This window comes from Telopea speciosissima, chromosome 4 (genome assembly GCF_018873765.1).
Source record: "Telopea speciosissima isolate NSW1024214 ecotype Mountain lineage chromosome 4, Tspe_v1, whole genome shotgun sequence".
NCBI lineage: Eukaryota > Viridiplantae > Streptophyta > Magnoliopsida > Proteales > Proteaceae > Telopea > Telopea speciosissima.
In genome coordinates, this window is record NC_057919.1 from 66,655,892 (window position 1) to 66,682,461 (window position 26,570).

General features: G+C 39.9%; 1 protein-coding gene across 2 annotated transcripts; it reads left to right on the plus strand.

Annotated features, from left to right (window-relative positions):
• Positions 1–440: 440 nt before the first annotated feature.
• Positions 441–25,690, plus strand: LOC122657377 (protein SEMI-ROLLED LEAF 2-like). 2 transcript variants are annotated; one of them, XM_043852066.1, is made up of 20 exons: positions 441–841; positions 925–1,111; positions 2,645–2,719; positions 2,818–2,933; positions 3,429–3,543; positions 4,594–4,722; positions 4,845–4,892; positions 5,546–5,742; positions 5,913–6,109; positions 6,961–7,244; positions 7,357–7,506; positions 8,545–8,952; positions 9,085–9,234; positions 9,433–9,508; positions 9,613–9,737; positions 22,962–23,153; positions 23,251–23,391; positions 24,103–24,240; positions 24,968–25,174; positions 25,356–25,690. In XM_043852066.1, the coding sequence occupies exons 2-20, from the start codon at positions 977–979 to the stop codon at positions 25,470–25,472; spliced, it is 3,000 nt and encodes a 999-aa protein (XP_043708001.1). In that variant the 5' UTR covers positions 441–841; positions 925–976; the 3' UTR covers positions 25,473–25,690. The 2 variants fall into 2 exon arrangements, with proteins under 2 accessions (XP_043708001.1, XP_043708000.1); XM_043852065.1 differs by lacking the exon at positions 441–841 and having other exon boundaries at positions 899–1,111.
• The last annotated feature ends 880 nt before the right edge of the window (positions 25,691–26,570 follow it).

Genomic DNA, 26,570 nt, shown 5'->3' on the forward strand with positions numbered 1-26,570 from the left:
TTCCCTAACCAAACGGTCCAACTCCAAACCCACCCAATCCGATTTCCAATGCCCAAAAAGGTTAAAAAAAAAAAATACTGACATGGAAGGATGATGTGTCATTGTGTTATGTACAAACTACAAATCAGGGCATAGTGACGTGGCTATTCCCAGTTTTCTAACATTAAAATTCTCCCAACTGTCTTGGATATTTAGCCACGTGGGAACCGTCTGGGATGCCACCTGGAATTGATTGTTATTCATTAATGGTTTTAGAATTATTGTCTTAATCTATTAAATGCAGTTTGAGAGTTCCATTAGGATTATTATTTCCCCCCAAAAAAGGGGAAAAATAAAAAGTAAAAACTAGAGAAGGAGATTGAGGGAACCCCGCCATGGCCATGAGAGCTTTTGCAATTCAACATTCGTTTGAACAGTTGAGCTGAAACCCGCCAAGAACCCATGGGCCATGAGAGCCTTTTCAGTTGGGCATGGTGCTTTACCTAAAAAGGTTGTGTCTTCGTCTTCCGAGTTCTGACAGAAAGCACATTTCTTTTTCAGTAAAAGAACTGATTGCGTCTCACGTGATCGACTTCTCCATTTTTTTTTAGTTTCTTTCTTTCCGTTCCTTGAACCACGCGCTTGCTTCTGTCTTCTTTTTCGTTCTTAGATTCGGATTCAAAAAACCACTGTAAGTTGGTTGCAGATTTTGATCCCAGGGGTTTTACTTGTGATTAGCAGAGTATGTTCTTCTACATTTTAAATTTGGTGTTTTCGCTCTTTGTACTGTGTTCTTTTAGTTTAGGAAAAGTCAGAATTTGTGTACATTGAAGTGTTGAACTTTTCTGCTTGGGATTCTTGAGTTGGTTCTTGTTTTTTATGCATTTTCGTTTTTCAGTTCGGCATTTTGGCTTTGGTTACTTTTGTTAACTTTGAATGCTTTAGGTTCAAATAGTTCTTCCCTCTTTAATTTTTTTTTGAAATATTTCTGCAGAGAATGGGGTTTATCTCCCGAAGACTTCTCCCTGTTTGCGGGAACATGTGTGTTTGCTGCCCTGCTTTGAGGTCGAGATCTAGGCAACCCGTCAAACGGTACAAGAAGCTGCTTGCTGAGATCTTCCCCAAATCCCTTGTAAGTTTTTACCAACTTCATTGCGCTTGATCTTCTCATCCGCTGTTTGCTTGTTTACGAATCAATATACCATGATTTCGTTTTAGTGGTTTAGTAATAAATGTGCTGCGTTTGATCCTGTTATGTGGGATGTTGGGAAGGTATTCTGTTATACAATACAGAAGTTGTAAGACTAATTAGAGAATAGTTGAATCCCTTGATTCGAACGAGCTAAATGGATTGCTAAAATTTACTTCTCTTTCATGGGTTCAGCCGTTCAGGTAGTGAACTATGTATCTGTTTCCAATATATCATTATTTTTTTTTTGGGTAAAAATTATTTTAGAATTACAAGCACTGTTATAGGAGTGATTTTCCTACTACTGCACTAACCAAGAATTTGAAATCAGTGTCAGAATGAAATGCTTTCTGCTTGACAAGGAATTGGCTGGGAAAAGTTCCTTCTGTAATTTTGGGTACTTTTTTTTTTGTGTGAGGAGGGGGGGGGGGGTGGGTGGTTTAAAGCCTGGTTTTATGCTATGATATAACACTTTGGGGTTCATTGTTGTAGCTAGTCGATTATAGAAATTCTCAACATTGTTTAGATTAACTTTTCGTTTACTAGGGACAAATGTGAAATCAGTCAATGTTACCCGGTTACCCCCCTGTAAGATATAGGTATGGCTTTAACTTTTAGATATTGTGATAAATATTTCAAACATGGGTGTAGAAAAATTTGCAGTTCCACAATCACTTAGTGAAGTAGCGCAAATATGTTAGGAAAATTCAAAATAGGTTTGAGCTCTCATTTGAATGGTTAACTTACTGCATCTGTTCTTTCGTGCCTGACTTGCCCCATGGAATGTGTGGATGCAGGAGTAGTGTAAGTGCAGGTGTAGTGTAAGGTCTAAGTAGTTTTGTGAAGTTAGGAAGTTAGGAAGTTAGGAGTCTACGTGTCTAGTAGTTGTATGTATGTGGGAATGGTTATAGTGGGTGGGAATGGTGGATGCTGTGTAGTAGTTATATAACTGTATTACTTTCTTTTAAATATCATAGTACATAATGGAATAAAAAAGAATGAAAATCCCTAAATTGTCTCTCGAGTTATCTTGAGAGAGACCGGCTACCTCCCAACAAGCCAGACGCCCGGCTTCGCCTGTAAAACCCCTGTATTTTCTCTCTTATTTCTTCTCTCCACCCTTAATTTTTATTTTTTTTCCTTTTTCTCTCTTTCTCTCCCTATTATTTCTCTTCTTTTTCTTATTTTATTTTTCTAGATTATCTTGCATGTAAAATCTGTGAAGGTGCATGTCTTTTTTGTTCTTGCCTGTGTAACAAAAGCTGTGTGTGTGTGTGAGAGAGAGAGAGAAGTATAATGTACATATACAGATGTGTTTTCCTGTCAAGTTTGTAGGGTTGTCATGTTGGATGTCTTGTATCCTTGTTTGAGATAGTCGCATCTGTCTTCTTGTTACATGGTGTTATAAAAACAGAGTAGTCCTACTTTATCTTTTTAACATCCAGGATAATAATGTCTTGCTGTGTAATTTTGTAGAAAGGTGCTCCAAATGAACGGAAAATTGTTAAATTGTGTGAATATGCTGCCAAGAACCCCCTCCGAATTCCAAAGGTACTCCCTTCTTTCAACATAATTTAACTTCCTTTCGTTATTTGCGTATCAATGGCTTCTACTTGGAGGTTATTTTGGTCTCCTTTTCTTTGCTGTAGATTGCCAAGTATCTTGAACAAAGGTGCTCAAAAGAATTGAGGTCTGAGCATATCAAATATATCAGTATTATCACAGAGGCATACCATAAACTGCTTTGCATATGCAAGGAGCAGATGTAAGTGTAATGGTTTTCTTTTCCCCTCTTATTTTTCTTGATTTTTTACTTTAATTTTAGTTGTGGAATGCAGTTTTTTTTTATTAAAAAAGAAAAAAAGTTTATTTAGGACTTAATGTTCTTATGAAACTAGATTCATTTCCTATTTTCTTAGAACTTCCAACTACTGTTAGTTCCGTTTCTGGCTCAAGGCAACTCAAGAAGTGAATTCAGTCTCATTTGCTTGACCCGGATTTGGTTTCATTTAAATATTCTCCTCATTTGAACTTATGAAGTAGTTTTCAAGATTTTTTTCTCTTTCCTTTTTGTTCTTATTGCATTATTTAGGGAAAAATTTGTCCATAAATTCTTGATACTGTATCTATTTTAGTAGTCGGAAGGTAGGTCTGTTTTCATTCTTATGCTGCTAGGCCATAGGTGGTTCTGTTTGCATTCTGTTTGCGTTCTTTGGCATTATCTCAAATATATTTCTCATGTATACATTTTGTTCTATAGGGCATACTTCGCTCTCAGTCTACTGAATGTCGTAATTGAACTCTTGGACTCCACAAAGCAAGACAGTGTTCGTATTCTAGGATGCAAAACCTTGACCAGATTCATTCATAGTCAGGTGATTTTGGGATGCAATTGGCTTTCTAATAAGTTACTTATATATCTTGCTACTTTTTCTTTGCATTATACAAGCTGGTTAATCTCTTCAAGACTTCAATGTAAGTGCTGTGTTTGCTCTTAACAATCTGTTGTTAAGAAATCAGGAGATTTTTCTCTTTGGTGAAACATCCATTCAGTGGAGAAACTGTTCTTAAATTACATTTTTTCCCCATTGTTGGTAGACTGTGTTGGCTTTTTTCTTGTTCTTATTGGTTGTGGTGGAAAACATAGTATTTCCTCGTATTGAAGGGAAGTGCAAAGATCAAGCAATTGGAAGAAAAAGATATTAACTTTGAACATTTAACAGCTTGATAGGCATTCTGCACTTATAGATGCACATATTTATTTTGGTTTTTCTTCCATTCTTTGAGTTTTTGTAGCTGGAAACTTAATCAGAACTTTAAGGCAAAAGTGTAAAGGTTGAAAGGTTATTGAGCTTATCCTCCAAAATATTGGAACTAGTGATAGGTTTTTCCTTGTCATGGACAACGTAACCTGAATGGAAAAGGAGGCTCTTGATCCCTATATATAATATTTTTTTTTGGGGGGGGGGGGGTGTTGGATTGGTTTACAATTGTTATAAAGGGATCCTCTTCAATCACTTGATGTGAAAGTAGAGCATTCATTTGAGCATCTGATTAGATTTGGGATGATGCTTGGACTGTGGATTTGTGCCAACAGTTTGTGAAGTGCTTGCTTACTTGGACCAGATGCCATCAAGTTATGGATTTGCTTTTTGTCCTTAACAAAGTTTCTGAATTTTGTTTTACATCTCTCATTTGATGTGTATTTGGCATTTCTTTCCTCTTTTTTTCCTCCAACAATGTACTTTATTTTAGTATTTTATGTCTCATTTTTTGAGTGTTGATTCCACCTGTCATGCTTACTTTTTCTCTAATAAATGAACAATGAACAGGCTTCTTTTATGATTTTACTCTCATTTTTACTTTTACGGTTACTTCTCCATATGTTTTATGCTGGTTCTGTTCTTACCTTTGTGCATGAACAGGCAGATGGAAGTTATGCTCACAATATTGAGAAATTGGTTCCTAGAGTATGCATGCTTGCACGTGAGCCTGGGGAGGAATATAGCAAGTGCTGTTTGAGGGCATCAAGTTTGCAATGCCTTTCAGCCATGGTAGTTGGTGGATTTTTTTTTTCTTGTAATGTTTTCTTGTTAGTGCAACATGAGCACAATCATTTTTGAAATTTACCTCCATCTATTTCCCCATTTAGTCAAATTGATTTTTCACATTTCAGGTGTGGTTTATGGCAGATTTTTCACATGTTCTTGATGGTTTTGATAAGGTGAGTGGTTTTCTAATGCTTTATTATGTGTTGACAATTGGACCCAGTGTTTTATGACTTGTTTCCTGGCACAATATGAAAAAATTGAGCTTTGGAACTAGTAGCAGCACAAGGAAAACAGGTCAAAGTTAGAAGCAACAATGTGGAAATGTTTTAATAGAGGAATGATTTGGGGCTGCGGTAGTACTTTCCACGAGAGTAGTTTCTTCTGAAATAACTTCAGGTGTAGCTCATATCTTGTGTCTAGGGCTGGCATTCCAAGACTTCACACTCTTGTTAGATTTTTGACATGTTTACTCATATTGATGCACGTTTGACATAGTATGGGTGTGTCTGCAAACTGCATTTAGTTTTAGTTGATCATTGAGTTTGATATGTATCCATCTGACATTATTTGTGCCTGACGCTAACACATGTAATGGTAGTTACATAGGATCAACAGTTTGTAAAGCTATGCGAGTCCCGTAGCAAGTTATGATTAAAGCATGTGCATTCATGTATATATGCGAGTCTGATAATTAAGTCTCTCTACTTGTGAATATACTTCCAATTTAAGCTTCTCTATGTACATCTCAAAATTTTGGCTATATTAAGTTTCATTGGGTTCCTCAATCATGGATTTCTTTTGATTTAAGAATTTATACTTTGAGCAGATTGTGCATGCCACACTGGATAACTACGAACCAGATATAAATCTTGTAGATGATGGTGAAAGAGGGGAGCCAGATCACAATTGGGTTGATGAAGTAGTTAGATGTGAAGCAAGGGGTGGTGTGGGTGTTGGTAGTGATCTCAGCCTGAGCTACCTTAGGCCAAGACGGGAAAAAAAGGATTGCACTCTATTGACTCGGTAATAATGAGCAACCCCCTCATGTTTAACTCCAAAAATGAGGTCTTTCAGTATAATATTCTTGATTCATTATGCATTTTTCTGTTGGAACTTTTTTCTTTCGATTCCTCCAAAGATAAAAAAATAATGTAGTGGACTGTGGTTAATACATTGGTTTACTTGCACAACAGAGACGAGATTGAAAGTCCAAAAATATGGGCTCAAATTTGTGTCCAGAAAATAGTAGAATTGGCCAAGGAGAGTACGACAATGCATCAGGTTTTAGATCCAATGTTCGCTTATTTTGATAATGGGAAGCACTGGGTTCCTCGGCAGGGGTTAGCTATGGTTGTTCTGTCTGATATGTGCTACTTTGTGGACACTGCAGGTAATTTGGTGCCTTATCTATTCTCTCTCTTGCTAAAACTTCTTTTTCATTATACTTGATGTGCGATATTGATGTTTTTTTGCCAGATGATTTGTAATTAGGCTTCTGATATGAAATTCTTCACGATCTGCAGGAAGCTGCTTATTGACAATATTAACCTTCAATTTCATGTTTTATTTCTCTCTCTCTCTCTCATGATTCCTTTTTTTTTTTTTTTGAATAAAAAATTTTTATTAGAATAGAGACGAGCTATGCAGACATAAAGTAACTTTGAATCTGCTCTTTAATTGCTATGGAAAATTTTTCTTGAAGTCATTAACCACTATGTAGATATTTTTTGGACCTCATCACTGCCACAACTTTTTCTTTTGGCCACACCGAGGCTTTCCATTTATTTGAGTTACTGTTTCAGAAGCTCATGTGAGACAGTTTTAACAACCTTATCCAAACTTCTGTAGTATCTCTTTTATTCATTTGTTATAATTACTTACAAATAATGTGACCCAAATATATAATTATCTACCTACTGTTCATTTCTTATGTATTTTTTACCTTATTTTATTTATTTATTTTTATCTTTACTGTTGCCCGGTGATCATACAGTAGGGTTGAGCATTGGGCTTCCAGGTTCTATTTGGTCTGGTTCCTTGTGAGTCTTGTATTCTAATTTCTAAGCATTGATTTTCAGGTTTAATCACATCTTTATTCTCATTTGACATTCTCACATTTCATGTTTATACATCTCTGTACCCGACTTATTCCCCCTCCAAATATTTCTTCCTTAGCTGAATCTTATAATATTTGTTTATTTTTACTCCAATTTTGGTTGTCTCTCCATTGCTTACATACAGGAAATGAGCAGTTGATTCTAGGTGCTGTCATTCGACATCTGGATCACAAAAATGTTGCACATGATCCGCAAATTAAATCTGATATTGTTCAGATTGCTACCGCTTTGGCTCGACAACTCAGAACACGAGCCGTAGTCTCTGAAATTGGGATTATCAGTGATCTATGCAGGCATTTGAGGAAGTCTCTTCAGGCAACAGTTGAATTGGTAGGACAGCAAGAGTCAAACTTGAACATTTCACTCCAGACCTTCATTGAAGACTGCTTATTGGAAATTGCTAAAGGAGTAAGTGCTATGCATATTCATTGCATGTTGTTGTTTTTGTGGGTACTCCTAATTTTTCTCTCTGGGGTTTTTGTTGTGCCAAATAATCTATTTTTGAGTTGGCTTCTTCTAGATTGGTGATGCTCGACCACTGTTTGATTTGATGGCAATGACACTGGAGAAGCTTCCATCTATGGGTTCTGTTGCGAAGGCAACTGTTGGGTCATTGTTGATTCTGGCTCATGTAATTTCTTTAGCATCTGTGACCTGGCATTCACAGCAGGTATGAATTTGATCACCTTTTTTATTTTCATCTTAATTCGGTGTGCTTCATTTCTGCTGCCCCAAAATGAATTTCTCTTTGCTAACAATATTTTTTTAAACTGAACTGGGTGCTGGACCATTTTGTTCTGGTAGTTTGCAGTCCTGTTCAATTAAGAAGGGATAAAATTTTGCTACATACAAGAATCCTTATGAACAAGATTTTATAAGCAAATTATCTCTTAAATCTAATGATATTTTGAGGAACCAAGTTGGTTGCATCTTTTGCAACCAATAAAATATTATATTCTATAACTCATCAAATTTTGGGGATTTTCTTCTGAAATATATGTTATAAGAGAGAATTTCTGCATGTGTTGGGGGGGGGGGGGGCATGCTTGCATCATCCCTTATCCCTTTCTCGATTGTCTTGTATTGTTGAGAAGGGCATATCAAGTATCTTTTTTAGTATGTTAATTTGGCATGCTTTAGTTCATTGCATTGGCCTAACCTACTTTCTCTTGAATGGGTGATCCAAAATAGTTGAGAAAATGGATATTCCATTGAAGAAATTTATGGTATGAAATATTTTGTAGCCATTACTTATAAAAAAATACTCCATTATTGGTTTTCTTTCCACCATGATTATTAGTTATAACATGTAAGGAGGTCCTATAATGGAAGGTTCTATCAAAACTGCAGCACCATTTGACACGGTAATTTTGATGCTGGCTTGCAAACTGCGTGGTTCTGTGTCAAGTTTTTCCTTTAGCAATTATAATAAATAGCTTAATGGGAATGATTATGACAGTAGAAGTCTCACGACTAGCCCTCTGACTGTTCCTGACAGTTTGTGTAATCTGATCTTTTGGGCTTGATAATCAGTTGAGTAGTCAACTGTTTTTCAAGTACTATTTCCCTTGGACTAGTATAGACCCGTCTTGGTTTGGCATCAACAGTCCAGCCCCGTAGTCTGTGAAAACATTGCATGGTTCAGTAAATTAGTATTGAGGTTACTGTACTTATGTACCCTTCCTATGTTTTCGTTTTGTTTCTGTAGATCTTCCCAGAACTACTTTTCCTCCAACTTTTGAAAACAATGATGCATCCAGATGTTGAAGCTCGTATTGGAGCACACCAGATATTTGCTATGATCCTTGTTCCATCATCTAACAATCCCCGACATGACTTAGCATCTTCACTATCTGGGAGTCTGTATGAACCAAGGAAGTTGAAGTCCAAAACTGCATCGGCGTTTGCCTCCACTACTGCTCTACTTGAAAAGCTTCGCAGGGAGAAGGGCGATGCAATAGTAGAAAAACATGGGAATAATACTGAAGATGATTCTAAGGATAGAGAATCTGGTGATGAGAAACAGGGCTGGGCCCGCAAAAACTCGCCTAACTTTTACAAAATAAGTTGTTCTATAATTGACAGGACAACTGGACCAGCCTGCTTAACAGAGGCAGTAAGTGCTGGAATTCATTCATTTTCTAATTATAATTTCAAGGAGTGCATAGTGATAATTGGGATGTAGCACACTTATTTTCCTGCATATCAAGCAATAACCTTTATCTCTTTCTACTTCTCTAATATGCAGGAGCCAAAAATTACTAAACTAAGTGAGGACCAAACATCCCAGTTGCTTTCTGCTTTATGGATGCAAGCCAATCTTCCTGATAACTTGCCTTCAAATTTTGAAGCTATAGCTCATTCTTTCAGCTTAACTCTTATTGCTTCACGCTTTAAGGTGAGAGCTCACTAGAATGTAGAAGTGCGACATGTGTGCTGAAATTTGTCTTGAAGTATTTAACAAGATTAATTCATTTTTTCAGTACTCATTATTGTAATGAAACCCATTGCATTGCATTCTAATGTTTTCTAAGTATCTATAACTGAGCACTTTCCTCTATTCCAGGTTTTCTTACTTAAACTTGTGATGTTGCAGAATACCAATCAAAACATTGTTGGATTCTTTCAGCTTCCAATTTCTCTCAGAAATATATCTTTGGATCCTTTTAATGGTATTGTAATTGAAAAATCCGTAAAACACGAAAGAAAGACCTCTTGAACTTGAAAGAGTTGGATTTACATGTTCTTTGACTTCTTTCTGTGATCTAATTGACAGGAACGTTGCTGCCTTCGTGCCAGAGGTCACTTTTTGTGTTAGCAACGGCAATGTTGATGTTTGCAGCAAAGATGTATAATGTTCCGGATCCTAATGATTTGCTTATGTCTGTGGTTTCTAATCATGTAAGTTTTCTTGTCTTGGTTGGCTTTACTATAAATATAAATTAGCGGGGAGCATGATGTAACACATTCCTTATACACCTAAAGTAAAATTTTCTCATTGGAAATAGAAGGATTTTGTTAATTGAAGCCAAAAAAGTACTAGTATAGCAAAATGTAAAAGATGTGATGGGGGGCATGTTGGCCACAGTAAAACCATGCAAGCATACCCACTAAATCAAGGGGTGAGGACAACTATACAGTGCTGTCTATGGGTAACTTTGTTTGGTTAAATCATCCACATGAGATTTTGCCTAGGCGTCAGACTTCCTTAAAGATGTTCCATGAGACAGTTATTGAGTGGGGATCTCTCAAGTAACATACCAGCTTTCATGGAACCTGGTGAGTTATGGTCCTATGAGTATGTGGTCCACTCACGATAGGGGAGTGTGCCTATCGTGAGAGTAGCATAGATAGGATTGGTTTAGGTAGTTTCCTAATCAATGTATGTTTTCCTTTATTTTATTCTTTCCTTATTGAGTTTTATATTATAAATATATTGTTGAGATAGGCTAAATTACCCGATAGGGGTAATTTAGTCCTTTGGTTTTATTATTTTTATCTTTTATTTTTATTTCCTTTTCTGTAATTTTTCCCCTTGACCGATCTCTATTTGGGATTCCTAGTTGTAATGGGAATTCCTAATAGGAGTAGGCAAGGGGGGCATTCCTATTTTGAGTCATTCCTACTTTGATTAGGAATAAGTTGTATTCCTACTTTAAGTAGGAATAAGTTGTAATTCTGGATTGTTATAAATAAAGGGGCTGGGTGATCAATTAAGACACTCAAGCATTCAGTTCTACAGGGCTTCTAACATGGTATCAGAGCAGAATCTGATCTAAGAAGCAGTTCTCAAGTTTTTTCTGGTTTTTTTTCTCCCCCCTCCCACGGTTTCTGGTTTCTTCCTTCTCCACCACTCTCGGCTCCTCTCTTTCATTCAGGGCAGCACCTATGAGGTGATCTAATGCAGATTTAGATGCTGCCCTCGCATTCACCGCATTAAAGATTGCAGATTACTGGTGTTGCCTACTGCCGACAGGTTCCCTCCACCATTGGAGATCGAGTTCTTCCCACAAAGCTGAAGATCGATTTCTGTTTTTTCTGGAGATTTGTTCCTGCTATCCCTGGCACACACCTCTTCCTGTTTGAAGACTGCAGTATTGAATCAAGCCAAGACAAATTCAGCTCTGCGATTTCTCTCCAAACAGCCTTTTTTGCCCTAATTTTTTGCTAAAATTAGGGCTTCTTATTTGCTGGTCAGAATCAGCTCCTTTTTGGAGGACTTCTTCCCCACTACTAGAGGATCATTCAATCTATTTTTCAGCCTATTCTGACGGCTGAAAGTGCTGCAACTTCAAGTCACTCGATTCAGTTTTTTTTTAAGATCTGTGTTTTTCAAATTAGTGGCTCGATTTCTGCCTAGCTGAATTATGGGTGACTTAGAGATGACTACTGCTACTTCTGGAGGAGATGGTCAGATTAGGAATGACTTTCTTCCCTATACTGTTGCCATTAAGCTTGATTGTATGAATTATTTGATTTGGGCCAGCTCACTATCCTTGACTGTGGCTGGTAGGGGACTCACTGGCCATCTCACTGGCACCACCAAACAGCCTACTGAAGAAGGTGCTGCCCATACTAAATGGGCTGTCAACGATGCTATGGTGATGTCATTTGTTTTGAATTCTATGACCTCTCCAGTCAGTATCTGCTCCTTGACACTGCTACTTAGATATGGACTGCTGTCAAGGGAACTTATGGTCATTCAGGTAGTGGTGCTCAGGTTTATGAAATCAGGAAGACACTCCAAAATACTACTCAGAAGGAGATGTCTGTCACTAAATACTGTGCTGCCCTCAAGTGTTTATGGCAGCAATTGGATCACTATGCTCGGTTTCAACCTACTGCTACTACTGACATTACTGCCTATCACTCTTATGTTGATCAGTTTCGGGTCTATGATTTCCTGGCTGGCCTTAATGATGTTTATGATTCTATTCGGGTGCAAGTTCTTGGTCGGGTTCCTTTCCCCACTTTAGAGGAGACCTTTTCTTATGTTCATAGTGAAGAGACACGAAGGGCTGCCATGATGATCACTCCCAAAGTTGGGAGATCAGCCTTACAGACTACTGGCTCCACCCCAGATACTTCTTCTGACAGTGTTGCTGCTACTGCTACTGCCAAAGAGCCTGTGAAGTGTGATCATTGTCACAAACCATATCACATTAAGGCTCAGTGTTGGAAATTACATGAGAAGCCTGCTGATTTTGAGGCCAAACGTGGTCGTGCTAAGCCTAAAAACAAAGCCAATTACACTGAAAGTGTAGCTCCAACTCCCACTGCTGACATTGGTTTCTCCTAGGAAGAACTCCAGGCTCTCCGGCGTCTGTTGAACACATCCGCTGCCTCTACTACATCTGCTGCCAATTCAGGTTCTTTCTTTGCCCGTACAGGTATTTCTTTTGCTGGTCATTGTGCATCGTAGTCTCCCTCCTTGGATCATAGACTGCGGTGCCGATCACATGACAGTTCTTCCGCCTCTTTAATACATATTCTCCCGCTTCGGTAAAGATAAAGTCAAAATTTTGATGGGTCCCTCTCCTCCATCTCGGGAAAGGATCCATTGGTTGTTCTCCTTCTCTTACACTGTCATCTGTGTTGCATATTCCCAAGTTTACCACTAATCTTCTTTCCATTAGTAGTATCACCAAATCTCTGAATTGTAAAGTAACCTTTTTTCCCACTCATTGTGTTTTTCAGGAACTGGACTTGGGGAAGACGATTGGATCGGGTAAAATGCATGGCGGATTGTACCTGCTTGATGGAGATCCTGCATCTACCCAAGCTTTACCTTCTAGGTTCTGTCACCCGGCATCTTTCTCTTTTGAATTACACAAATGGCACTCTAGACTAGGTCATCCCCCTTTAGGTACTTTATCCACTTTATTTTCAGCATTAGTTAAAGATTATAATAAGGAAGATTTCTTTTGTGAGCCTTGTGTCTTGGCTAAACAGAAACGTTCAAATTATCCCATTTCTAATAAAAGATCTTCTTCCTTATTTCATGTTGTTCATACTGATGTGTGGGGCCCTAGTAGAAAAGTTTCTCTTTCTGGTCATCGGAGGTATGTAACCTTTATTGACTGCTATTCTAGGTTTACTTGGGACTACCTTATGCACACAAAAAATGAAGTGTTTTCATGTTTTCAGCATTTTCACCAGCTAGTTAAGACCCAATTTAATGCCATTCTTCAAATTTTGAGGAGTGACAATGGGACAGAGTATATGGAAGGTCAGTTCCAAAAATACTTTGCTGCCTATGGAATCCTCAATCAGACCAGCTGTGTTGATACTCCAGCCGAAAATGGGGTGACTGAGAGGAAAAACCGCCACCTCTTGGAGGTGGCTAGAGCTCTTCTGTTTGCTCGCAATGTCCCTTCCCTTTATTGGGGGGATGCTATCCTTACTGCAGCCTATTTGATTAATAGGCTGCCCAGCCGGGTTCTTAATTCTAGACCCCCTGTTGAGCTATTACTTGGCTCTTCTTCCTTTATCGTTCCCCCTAGGGTCTTTGGCTGCGTTTGTTATGCCAGGGATACAAAGTCCCCTGGTAAACTTAAACCACGTAGTCTCCACTGCATTTTCTTAGGTTACTCTGCTACACAGAAAGGGTACAAATGCTATTACCCTCCATCCCGCCGGACTTTGGTCAGCATGGATGTCGTGTTTCATGAAAATGTTTCCTATTATGTGTCCCCACCTCTTCAGGGGGAGAGTATTAGTGAAGATGTGCTGACCATATGCTCTCCACCTCCACTCCAGTCTGTTTACAATGAGTCTGAACCAGTTCGGCCTGCTCCTAGTACTTCCCCTGAGTCAGGGGGAGAGATCCCTATATAAGGGGAGACCTCTATTCAGGGGGAGCAAACTACCCCAGTCCAGACTCCTGTCGAGAGGACTATTAGTGAATTTCCAAGGAGGATTGATGACAGTACTGTGAAAACCTATGGAAGGAAACATAAGCAGGTTCAATCAACTGTTGCTCCAGTACTCATCCAATTGCCGAACCCCGATCCAGAACCTGCCTCTCCACCTGGTAATGTTCCTTCTACTAAATTACCTATTGCTCTTCGCAAAGGTGTCAGAACTTGCACTCAGCATTCCATATCTCTTGTTGTTTCTTATGACTCCCTTTCCCCATCCTTTCGTGCTTTTGTTTCCTCTCTTTCTTCTGTTCGTATTCCTAACAATTGGCAGGAAGTTCTATCAGATGAAAAGTGGAAGACAGCTATGGTGGAAGAAATGGAGGCCTTGAAGAAAAATAACACATGGGAGCTTGTGGTTCTTCCACCTGGGAAGAAAACCGTTGGATGTAAATGGGTGTTTGTGGTGAAACAGAAGGTGTATGGCACTGTGGATAGGTATAAGGCACAACTTGTGGCCAAGGGGTTCACTCAGACATACGACATTGATTACCAGGGAACCTTTGCACCTGTTGCAAAGTTAAATACTGTTCGTGTGTTATTATCTTGTGTAGTCAACCTTGGATGGGATTTGCAGCAGCTAGATGTAAAAAATGCCTTCCTAAATGGAGCACTGAATCAGGAGGTGTATATGGACATTCCACTAGGGTTCTCTTGTGACAAAAACCAAGGAAAAGTGTGTAGGCTGAAGCGTGCACTGTATGGGCTGAAGCAGTCACCACGAGCATGGTTTGGCCGGTTCCACAGGACCATGATTTCTGTGGGTTATAAGCAAAGTAATGCTGATCACACACTCTTTATAAAGAGGGTTGGTGAAAAACTCACTATTCTTATAGTCTACGTTGATGACATAGTGGTTACTAGCAATGATGGTAATGAGATCAGACGGTTGAAGACCTTCCTTGGACAAGAATTTGAGATTAAAGATCTAGGGAAACTACGATACTTTCTTGGGATTGAAGTGACCAAATCTTCTAAAGGCATTTTTCTCTCCCAAAGGAAGTATGTCCTAGACTTATTGGCTGAAACCGAGTTGTTAGGCTGCCATCCTTCAAATACTCCTATGGATCCTACTGTTCGGCTCAAGGAAAAAGAGGGTGAGCCTGTTGATAAAGGCCGGTACCAAAGACTTGTAGGGAAGCTGATTTATCTCTCACACACTCGTCCTGACATTGCTGTCGCTGTGAGTACTGTGAGTCAGTTTATGCATGATCCCTACTTTTCTCATATGGAGGCTGTTCTTCGTATCTTGCACTATTTGAAGTCAGCTCCTAGAAAAGGAATTCTTCTGTCTGCACATGATCACCTACGGATAGAAGCATACACTGATGCTGATTGGGCTGGTTCTGCGGATCGCAAGTCTATTTCTGGGTATTGCTCCTTTGTAGGTGGAAATCTTGTCACATGGGGTAGCAAGAAGCAAAATGTAGTTGCTCGTTCTAGTGCCCAAGCTGAGTTCCGGGCTATGGCACAAGGTATTTGTGAGTTACTTTGGCTTAAAGGTTTGCTACAAGATCTTGGTGTTCCTATTCGTCTTCCTATGATGCTGTACTGCGACAACAAGGCTGCAATCAGCATAGCACACAACCCAGTACAGCATGATCGTACCAAGCATGTTGAGGTGGATAGGCATTTCATCAAGGAGAAGTGAGAAGATGGGCTGATTTGTATTCCCTTTGTGACATCTGCTGATCAACTTGCTGATATCTTCACCAAGGGATTGTCTGGGAAATTGTTTCATCCCAATCTAGTCAAGTTGGGCATGATCGATATCTTTGCTCCAACTTGAGGGGGAGTGTTGAGATAGGCTAAATTACCCGATAGGGGTAATTTAGTCCTTTAGTTTTATTATTTTTATCTTTTATTTTTATTTCCTTTTCTGTAATTTTTCCCTTGACCGATCTCTATTTGGGATTCCTAGTTGTAATGGGAATTCCTAATAGGAATAGGCAAGGGGGGCATTCCTATTTTGAGTCATTCCTACTTTGATTAGGAATAAGTTGTATTCCTACTTTAAGTAGGAATAAGTTGTAATTCTGGATTATTATAAATAAAGGGGCTGGGTGATCAATTAAGACACTGAAGCATTCAGTTCTACAGGGCTTCTAACATATATCTTGCAGTCTCAGGGTTAGAACACACTGATTCAATCGTCGAACTGGTTCTCTGCAATCTTCTCTCTCTCTCTATTTTCTAACTATTGTTCCTTCTCTTCTATTTCTGGTGTGCTGATTATTGGTTTTTCAAGAATAAATATCCTTTATCTCTTGTGTTTCCAAAACAACCCTTGTTTTCTTTGCCGCCTCGGGTTTTTTAGTTGTACGCATTTTGCCCATATTTTACACCCTCAGGTAGATTAGTTGTCTCCCAGAGCGGTCAAGTGTATCTTTCTTGGGTATTCTAGAACTCAGAAAGGGTATAAATGTTATGATCCGGTTACTCATCGGCTGTTTGTTAGCGCCGATGTTACTTTCTTTGAAGGTACCTCATATTTTTGTTCCTCACGTGTCTCATTCTACTACCAAGAATGATAGTGCATGTGCTCAGTTTCTATGTTTCATGAAAGAACCAAACATATTGAGGTTGATTGCCACTTTGTGAGGGATGTTGTTGTGAAGAAGCTGATTGTTACTCTATTCGTTTCATCTATTGACTAGTTGGCCAATCTAATTACCAAGTCTCTTTTTGGTCTTGCTTTTCGGAAGTGTTGTTCCATGTTGGGCATGGGGAGATGTGTATGCTCCAGCATGAGGGGGAGTGTTGAGTTATGCTCCACTCACAATAGGGGGAGTATCCCTATCGTGAGAGTAGTATAGATAGGATTGTTTTTGGTAGTTTCTTAATCAGTCTATGTTTTCCTTTATTTATTCTTTCCTTATTGAGTTGTAACTCAGATTTTCACATATTATAAATATATCTTGCAGTCTCAGCGATAGAACGTACACTGGTTCTATCGCCGAGCTGGTTCTCTCTGTTCTCTCACTATTGTCCCTTCTCTTCTATTTCTAGTGTCTGGTTATTGGTTTTTCTTGTAATATGGGTTCAACGGTAATTTTGTCCTAGGGGTATTTCAGTCCTTGTACCTATTCTAGAATGTTCTCCATATTATTATAAATAAAGTGAGGCTGTGATCATTGCACCTATTCTAGAATGTTCTCCATATCATTATAAATAAAGTGAGGCTGTGATCATAAAGATACAAGCCATTATTCCTATTCTCAACATGGTATCAGAGCTAGGTCCACATCGCGATCCTAACCCTAATGCCCACCATCACGAAACCCTAGAACACCGTTCTCTCCATCATCCCTTTCTCGTTTTTTGCTTTGCCAGCCACCATCAACTCTTCCGCCGTCACTCTCTCTCTCTCTTGTCTCCAGCGCCACCACCGCCATCGCCGCCTCTTTCTATCGACCTCAACCTCACTGCACGCCTCCGACTCCTCTTTTTCACCCTTGGTGGTGAGCTATTTCCCACCAAGGGTCTTTATCCCTGCCATGTTCTAAATCCCTCTTCCATTGAGATTTGTTGATGTTCTCTGTGGGATCCATTGAGAGGTGTTGATGTTTTGTTGAGTTCTCTCTTGACCAACAACCATGGACTCTGATCTTACCATTACCACATCTACTGGACAGGAAGGATTCAGTCAATGTGATTTTTCTTCGTTCCTTGTTAGCGCCATTAAATTAGATGTGGTCATGGTCTTGTTATATTGCTATTGATTCCCGTGGTCTTTCCGGCTACATTACAGGAAATTCCATTAAGCCTACTATTGCTGGTCCTCAAGATAAATGGGTAACGTCCAATTTCCTTGTCATGTCATATCTCATAAACTCCATGGATCCTACAATAGCCAGGGCCTATCTCCTTCTTGATACAGCTGCCAAGATTTGGGAGACAGCTAAAGACACCTATTCTCCGGTTGGTTAATGCTATCGAATGTTGTGAAATCCGGAAATAAATTCATGAGACCAAGCAACATGAATTATCTGTGTCACAATGTTATTCCACCTTGCGCAATATGTGGCAAGAATTGGATTTCTATTGATCTTTCATTGCTACCTGTGATACAGATATCACTTCATTTAAAAAGTGGGAAGATGGTCTCCGTGTGTTCGATTTCCTTGCCGAACTCAATAAAGTTTGACCAGATTCTGGCTAATGTCCTGAATCGTGATCCCTTTCCATCCCTTGAGTAGGCTTATGCCATAGTACAGTCAGAAGATAGTCGTCGTAGTGCCATGGTTCATCCAGTTACACAAGAACATTTAGCTCTTGACTCTAGTCTGGCAAGTGCTTCCTGTGAGGGCCTTTCTCGTGGTATTGGTGATCGTTCTACCTCTGCCAATGTTCCAGTGAAGTGTGTCTATTGTGGTAAAGAAAGACACTAGAGATAAATGTTGGAAATTGTATGGTCGTCCCACTGATACTCGTTGGTGTGGACAAGGATACCCCTCTTTAGTCAGGGCTCATCACACCGGGTCTGACGATACTATTGCTGATCCCTCTCTTTCCCAAGAGAAATTATAGACCCTACATCGTTTGATGATTAGGCTGGACTCATCTTCTTCACCAGCACTTTTTGCAGCCTCTGCTACATCCTTGCTAGGGACTTCTGCTCCATCTTCCTCTTCCCAGTCAGGTATTCCTTTTGGTGGCCATTGTGCCTCAGTCATGTCCACTTCTTGGATAATTGACTTAGGTGCCATTGACCACATGACAGGTTCTCCTACTCAATTTTTTCAATACTTTCCTTTGTCAGGTAATAGTAAAGTCCATGTTGCTGATGGTTCCCTCTCCACTGTTTCTGGGAAGGGCACCATTAAGTGCACTCCTTTATTATCTCTTTCTTCTGTATTTCATGTTCCCAAATTTTCTGCTAACTTACTCTTTATTTGTAGTCTTACACGGGATTTAAATTGCAAAGTAATTGTCTTTCCTACCCATTGTCTTTTCTAGGACTTGGAGACAGGTCGTACGATTGGCAATGGTAAAGTGGTTGATGGTCTCTACATGCTTGATAGTTCTCTATCATCTTTGGTCTCCCTGGCTTCTCTTCCTGACTCGTTGGCGTCTACTTTGGCCGAACTACATAGGTGTCATTGTTGTTTAGGCCACCCTCTTCTAGGAGTTTTATCTATTTTATTTCCCAGTTTAGTAAAAAATTGTAACTCAAACAAATTTTCTTGTGATGCACTGATGCTTGCATTTTTTGCAAAGCAAACTAAAGCTGTTTACCCAACAACAACAACAAATCAGCCTTATCCCAACCAAATGGGGTCGGCTACATGGATCCTTTCCAAACAAAGTAGGGAAAACCGAGGTCCTCACAAAGGGAAAGGATAGCAAGAGAAATGAAGAATAAATAAATAAAATAAAAAATAAGAAACGAGATAAGAAAAGTTAGAGATGAAAAATGAAAGATGAATGTAAGAGGAAATAGGATAGCCTAGGCAGTCAGGAAAATCTCAGCTACATGGTGTCAACAACGTGGATCCTTGTCCTCCAATAAGTTCTATCTGAGGTCATACTTGGCACAAGACCCAGACTATGCATGTCATTCTTCACAACCTCACCTATGGTCATTTTAGGTCTGCCGTTAGCTCTTTTAGCTCCTTCAATCGGAATCAGATCACTCCTTAGTCCTTACTGGGGCGTCCCCAGGCCTCCGTTGCACGTGGCCAAACCATCTTAGAGGACATTCTCGGAGCTTGTCACTGATTGGGGCAACTCCTACATCAGCTCTAATACGTTCGTTCCTCACTTTATCCTTCCTAGTTTTGCCACACATCCATCTTAACATTCTCATCTCTGCAACGCATAGCTTCGTTATATGACACTTCTTAACTAAAGATAATAGAAGTTTAATTTCATTTAGTTTAATTCATTCTGATGTTTGGGGCCTTGTCCGTTGTGTATCTACATATGGTTACTGGTGGTTTGTCACCTTTATTGATTGTTTTAGCCGTACCACTTGGGTCTACCTTATGCACCAAAAGAGTGATGTTCTCTCCTGCTTTCAGCTGTTCCATAATGTGATTCAGACTCAGTTTGATGCCAAGGTGAAAATTTTTGGATTGACAATGGGAAGGAATACATCGACGGATCTCTTCCGGTCTACTCATGGAATCATACACCAGATCTCTTGTGTAGACACTCCAACCCAGAATGGTGTGGCTGAACGGAAGAATCGTTACCTCTTGGAAGTGGCTAGATCTCTTATGTTTGCAATGTTTGTCCCTCCTCTGTTATGGGGTGATGCAGTGCTTTTGGCAGTCTATCTTATAAATCGGCTGCCTCACGGGTGTTGACAGCTCATTGTCCTTTTGACGTCTTATTGGGATCTTCTTTCTTTGTGGTGCCTCCCAAGGTATTTGGTTGTGTTGTATTTGCTAAAAATCATCATGTCAGTGGGAAATTTGATCCCAAGGGGCTTTGCTGCATTTTTTTGGGATATTCTACTACCCAGAAGTAGTATAAGTGCTATCACCCTCCTTCCCAGAAGTTACTTGTCACCATGGATGTAACATTTTGGGAATTCGAGGCCTATTTTCCAACCCATGGGCCTCTTCAGGGGGAGTTTGCAAGTGAAGAGGTGCCCCTAATTGCGCCATTGGATGTGCATGTGTCTACAGGGGAAAATTTGTCCATAGAGCTTGAGGCTGGTATAACAGGGCGGGAACAGGAGCAACCTTTAGTTTAGGGGGAGCCTAGGGAGCCCAACACCCTGAAGACATTCACTCGAGGAACGTGGCATAGAAGAAAACAAGTTGATAATACCACCACCACTGCTCCTACACAATCGGCACTACCTGTCCCCAGTTCTTCTAGTGACTCTATTCCTTCTGGTGAGTCTACTTTTGATCCTAGTCTTTACTTACCAATTGCTATTCGTAAGCCACGTAGAACTTATATTCAACATCCCATTTCTAATTTTGTTTCATATAACTCTCTTTCTCCTTCTTTCGATGCTTTTGTTTCCTCTTTGTCCTCTATTTCCATTCTTAACACCTGGCAGGAAGCCCTAGCTAATTCGAGGTGGAAAGAAGCAATGAATGAAGAAATGAGTGTCTTGGGAAAAAATGACAGGAATCTTCCTCCAGGAAAGAAACCTGTAGGCTGCAAGTAGGTTTTCGTTGTTAAATAGAAGGCTGATGGATCGGTGGAGAGATACAAGGCAAGGCTGGTTGCTAGAGGTTTTACCTAGACTCATGGGATTGACTATCAGGAAACATTTGCCCCAGTAGCAAAGATGAACGCTGTCAGGGTAATTATTTCCTGTGCTGTTAACCAATGATGGGATCTTGAACAACTTGATGTGAAGAATGATTTTCTGTATGGGGAGCTCGAAGAATGGAAATCCCTCTTGGCTTTGCTGCCCCTGAGACACAGGGCAAAGTGTGTCGCCTAAGAGAGCTTTATATGGTCTAAAACAGTCCTCTAGAGCTTGGTTTGGTTGTTTCCATAGAGCCATGGTGTGAATTGGCTATAAACAAAGTAATGCTGATCACCATAGTTGTCACGGCGTCTAGGCGACCCTAGGCGTTGTAGAGGGGCCAAAATCAAAGCGACACCAATTAGGCGACCAAGGTGACCAAGACGCCTGGACGCCTAGGCGTCGCCTTGACAATTATGCCGATCACACTTTGTTTATCAAGAAGATGGGCCAACATATTTCAGTTTTGATTGTCTATGTGGATGACAAAGTAATCACTGGGAGTGATGCTGATGAAATAGGTAAAACTAAAAGCCTACTTGGGGATAGAGTTTGAACTTAAGGACCTTGGAAAGCTACGATTTTTTTTTGGATCGACGTTGCTCATTCGGCTCAAGGTATCATCCTCTCACAGTGGAAGTATACATTGGATCTTTTATCTGACACAGGAATCTAGGATGTAAGCGTGCCGATACACCATTAGAACCTATCACTCATTTAAAGAATAAGGATGGAGAGACAGTGGATAAGGGTAGCTACCAAAGGCTGGTCGGGTGACTGATCTATCTATCCCACACATGGCCAAATATAGCCTTTGTTGTGAGTGTGGTTAGCCAAATATACGCATGATCCTCAATCAACTCATCTAGAGGCAGCATATAGGATCTTGAGGTATTTGAAATCTTCCCCTGGAAGAGGTTTACTCATCTCTCCTTAGAATCACTTGCGAGTTGAGGTTTTCACTGATGCAGACTTGGGAGGATATCTAGATGACAGGAGATCTACTTTAGGCTATTGCACCTTTGTTGGAGGCAACTTGGTTCCTTGGCGAACAAGAAGCAAGCTGTAGTTGCTCGATCTAGTGTAAAAGTAGAGTTTCAGGCTATGGCCCATGGAATATGTGAACTTCTTTGGCTCCAGGGACTTCTTCAAGATTTATAATATATTCATGTTGAGCTACCTATGCGTCTTTATTGTGACAGCAAATCAGCAATAAGCATTGCACATAATCCAGTTCAACATGATCGCACCAAGTACGTTGAGATTGATCGTCACTTCATCAAGGCAAAAGCTGGAACAAGGAGTCATTTGTGTCCCTTTTATTCAATCTAGCAATCAGTTAGCTGATATTCTCACTAAGGGAATTACTAGTAAGAGTTTTGGTTCTATAGTTAGCAAGTTGGGCATGTTTGATATTTATGCACGAACTTGTGGGGGAGTGTTGTAATATATGGGTTCAAGGGTAATTTTGTCCGAGGGGTATTTCAGTCCTTGTGCCTATTCTAGAATGTTCTCCATTTCATTATAAATAAAGTGAGGTTGTGATCATAAAGACACAAGCCATTATTCCTATTCTCAACAGTTTCTCTCGTCACCCCTCCATGATGTGAGCTATGCCATGAATATGGTTAGGTCTTCCTCTTTAATTGTACCCAAGGCAATCCTCATTCATGTTTATTAGCCGTATTTAAATGTTTCAGGACTTTGCTAAGGTCTGTAACTAGCTTGAGTTATGCTAAGTATTCTCCTAACCCCTGGCCTAATGGAACATCTATCAACTGCATGGTGTGACAATTATCATGTCAGATTTCTACTAAGCATTTATTTATGTTTTTATCCTCAGTATAGTTTTCTTAGAGTCAATCCAGCTATCCGTTTCCATATTTTCTGTTATATTAGTGTGCACATTTTGAGGTATAACTTTTGCAGACCTTGGACTCATGTATTCACATTCAATCATACTCAATTATAATTTTCCTACAAAACCAGGTTGATCCCTTCTTGGGCATTGGTGATGACCTTCAACTTTATGTAAAGCATCAGGCAGATGTGAGGGAGTATGGATCGGCTGCTGACCATCAAGCTGCTGGCTCATTGCTCTCTAAATTAAGGGAGACTGTTCATGAGTCTGACAAGATTATACTGGACATTTTAGTTGGAAGCCTTTCTAGGGCCACTGAGGTATGCCATTTCTTTGCCGGACCGGACTCTGCAAAACTTTTTGACTTGTTTCTGTGTGTTTGAAACTGAGGTTGAGTTTTTATTGGTTTTTGTTAAGCTGGATGCTGAAGATCTAGTGAGGCAGCTGTCAGTAGCATTCACACCTGATGATGCCATCATGTTTGGTCCACAATCTGTACTTGACTTGGACCACCTTCGGACAATTTCTCTTTCGAAGGAATCACTTTCTTTTGATGGGGTATGCTTCTTTATTATTTAGTATTGTTAACTTTTATTTGTAACTTCTGATGCAACTACTTAACCTGAATGAAATATTTTTCTGTTAGTACTATCTTGCTTCAGATTTAAATTTCCTCCAATTGCCAGCTATATATGGCCATATCATTGAAGTTAATGTTCTCCAAGGCATTGAGAAATGTAGGCAAAATATTTAAGTATGCTGATTCGTTAAAAAAAAAACCCCCAAAAAAGATCTTTTTAGTATGCCTTCTCTGTCCCTCCTTCCTCTCCCTTCTCTCTCTCTTGCAATTATGTCTTGTGGTTACATCATTGATATCAATGGATTTGCAGTTCAAGCCTTCACCCACCCACACCTAGGGTTAGTGAAACTGGACCAGACATGCAAACTGAACCCCATTAATTCCAGGTTATGGTTAGGCCCATAGCTGTTATACTGCAAAAGTGCCCAAGCATGACTTTCTGATTTTTGGGAGCTCCCCCACAGACTGACCCAAACAGTACCAAATTTGATCTAGTATTTTCCAACCTGATTGGTAAATGGGTTGGGTCCTTGGATGTTATTATTTTGAGCTGTCAACCCAACACAACTTATTGCCAAAATGAGTTTATGCCCGACCATGCACACATTACTACCACTTAAACAGAGACATATGGACGATGTATCATAACTGCAGTACAGTATTGATTGGTTTTGTTCTTAAACTTGCAGGATTTCCAAGCAAACTCTTCGGTTGAGGATGACGTGATAAGTGAACCATCTGTTGCTGACATCTCCCTCTTCATCCCCAAAATGCCTACTTCGGCATCCTTGTCCCATGTTATCAGTGTTGGACAGCTGCTAGAATCAGTAATTACCTCACTATCATGGATTTGTAGATGCTTGCATAATTGACCATTTAATTAGATGATATTTAATGGTACATGACACTTGGACTTTCCAGTCATAGTGGATGACCTGGAAACCCGGCCTGCAAGTGTACCACTGTATTCGGGCCCCTGGGGGGGGGTTTACAAGTGGTGCCCCAATGGAACAGGTAAAAAATATAGTGGAAGATAATCAACTTTTATTCCTATCTTATGGATAGGCACAACAAGACATGAATTAGTAAAGAAATCTTGTCTAGCAAATGCAAAAATTTGCTTACAATATTTAATATCTTGGTTTCCTAGATAGCACGGTTTGGCTGGTTGAGCCATCATTACAGGTCAACCTGGTGGGTTGAACCACTGTGTTGGCTCTGAAAGTGTAGTCTTTTCTCAAGCGAACACATGATGGCTGATCTGTAGGTCAGGTATCCACTCAGGCCTCTGATGGGGCTTGTCCCACCAATGGGCACTTTGGTTTGGGTTGTGAGGTGTTGATAGATGTATATGATTAGGCCATACTCTGATTATATGCATCAGCATGTGCAAGTGACAAGAATGAATGTCAAGTATGCTTGCACTTATCTCAGCATGCTTTTAGCTATCTATTTCTTTAACCCAACGACATGGCATTTGCATGCCAACCATCTGCCAGAGTTGGTTTGCATTCTGTTTTCCATGTATTTACTGACATGTTTTTGTGGAATCAGGCACTTGCAGCGGCTGGCCAAGTGGCTGGCACATCTGTCTCAACGTCGCCTCTCCCATACAGCATGATGGCTAGTCAATGTGAGGCCCTAGGCACAGGTTCCAGGATGAAGTTGTCCAGTTGGTTGGCCCGTGAAACGCATGATTCAAGATCAGTTGACCAGCCATCCTTGACCTTTTCTGCAAATGGCATTTCTTCTATACAGAAGGTGAGTTCTGCTTAACTTGTCGGCATCTGTTGGACCATGGGTCTTGAAAAGGATGTGGTACAGCAGTTAGCAACTCACATTTATAAACCACACAAAACTTTGTTCTGACTTCTGATCTTTCCAGTTATTTGAGATATTGCTTCATTTTTTGATCTGATATCATACTTTCTATTTCACACAGATCATCAATGATGATGGGCCAATTCTAACTGTATTGCCAACCGAGCCTTGGTCAGTGCTGAGGCTGCCTCCTGCTAGCCCATTTGACAACTTCCTAAAAGCAGCTGGATGTCAATAAAGTAGCTACCATGCTCCTGTCACCGATCTGCGTTTATGTGCACTTGTAAAGTTGTAGATTTGCAATCCACCATGGCCCTTCTATAATTTCCATTATCATGTTATTACCTGTTACTACTAGAGATGAGCACAACCATATGTAGGACACATTCAATTCATCCCTTTTAGTTACATGAAGTGTGAGGATAACAAAATGTCTGCTTATGCCTGTTGTGCTCATGCTTTGCTCATGGTTTTGACATGCATTAAGTTGTATCTACAGGAGTAGGTTAATCAAAGGAAATCCCATGTATGTACCAAGTCCAAGATAAGTGACTTAAATCTTGGGTTCTGGACCTTCTGCAAGTTTCTGAAGGTTCATGAATAATAAGCCCAGGACTCACAGCCAAGGCTATCAATTTTGTTTTACTGCCAGTTCACTCAAAAAGTCTATTGCCGATCATGTTCTTGGGCTCTGGACAAGGGCTGTAGAAACATTACAATTAAAAGGTTACTAATCACAAATATAGAAGGTCTCAACAAATGAAAGGCCAAGTGGGAACATTAATATAGTGAGTCAAACGATCAATTGGGTGGGAATGTCAAATGCAGTGGATTATACTGATTGCAGTTACCCTACCTTTTATGGACAAGTAGATCCCAAGATTACAAGTTTATAGGAGAAAGAACGCTATGTGGTCATGTGTGATGTCTAACTCCTATGTCTAGGCACAGGGTCACGCGACATAACTGCAGTGCCTCCATGAAAAAACGGAAATCCTTGGAGGTGCGAAGGTCATTTTACACCACCCTGTGTCTGAGTGCAGGAGGCACGATGGTCATTTCACATGGTCTTGTGTCTGGGTGCAGGAGCCGTGCACCACACACGATCAGGTAGTATAAGGAAAAATGTTAAAACATGGGATAGTATACCAATGAATTTTAGCACATTCCGTAAGTATCCAATTGCTAGAATTGTCGCATCACTCTTCCACATGATACAATTTGATGCACAAGTAATGATACAATTTGATGCACAATTAATAGATTCCATAGTGGTTACAAAAAAGAAAAAAAGATTCTATGGTAGCTATGAGGAACATAAACGGATAAAATGAAG

Coding starts and splice junctions, on each gene's coding strand:
- LOC122657377 (XM_043852066.1), top strand. CDS start 977: ATGGGGTTTATCTCCCGAAGACTTCTCCCTGTTTGCGGGAACATGTGT. Junction 4,723..4,844: donor TGCAATGCCTTTCAGCCATG/GTAGTTGGTGGA, acceptor TTCACATTTCAG/GTGTGGTTTATGGCAGATTT. Junction 7,245..7,356: donor TATTGGAAATTGCTAAAGGA/GTAAGTGCTATG, acceptor GGCTTCTTCTAG/ATTGGTGATGCTCGACCACT.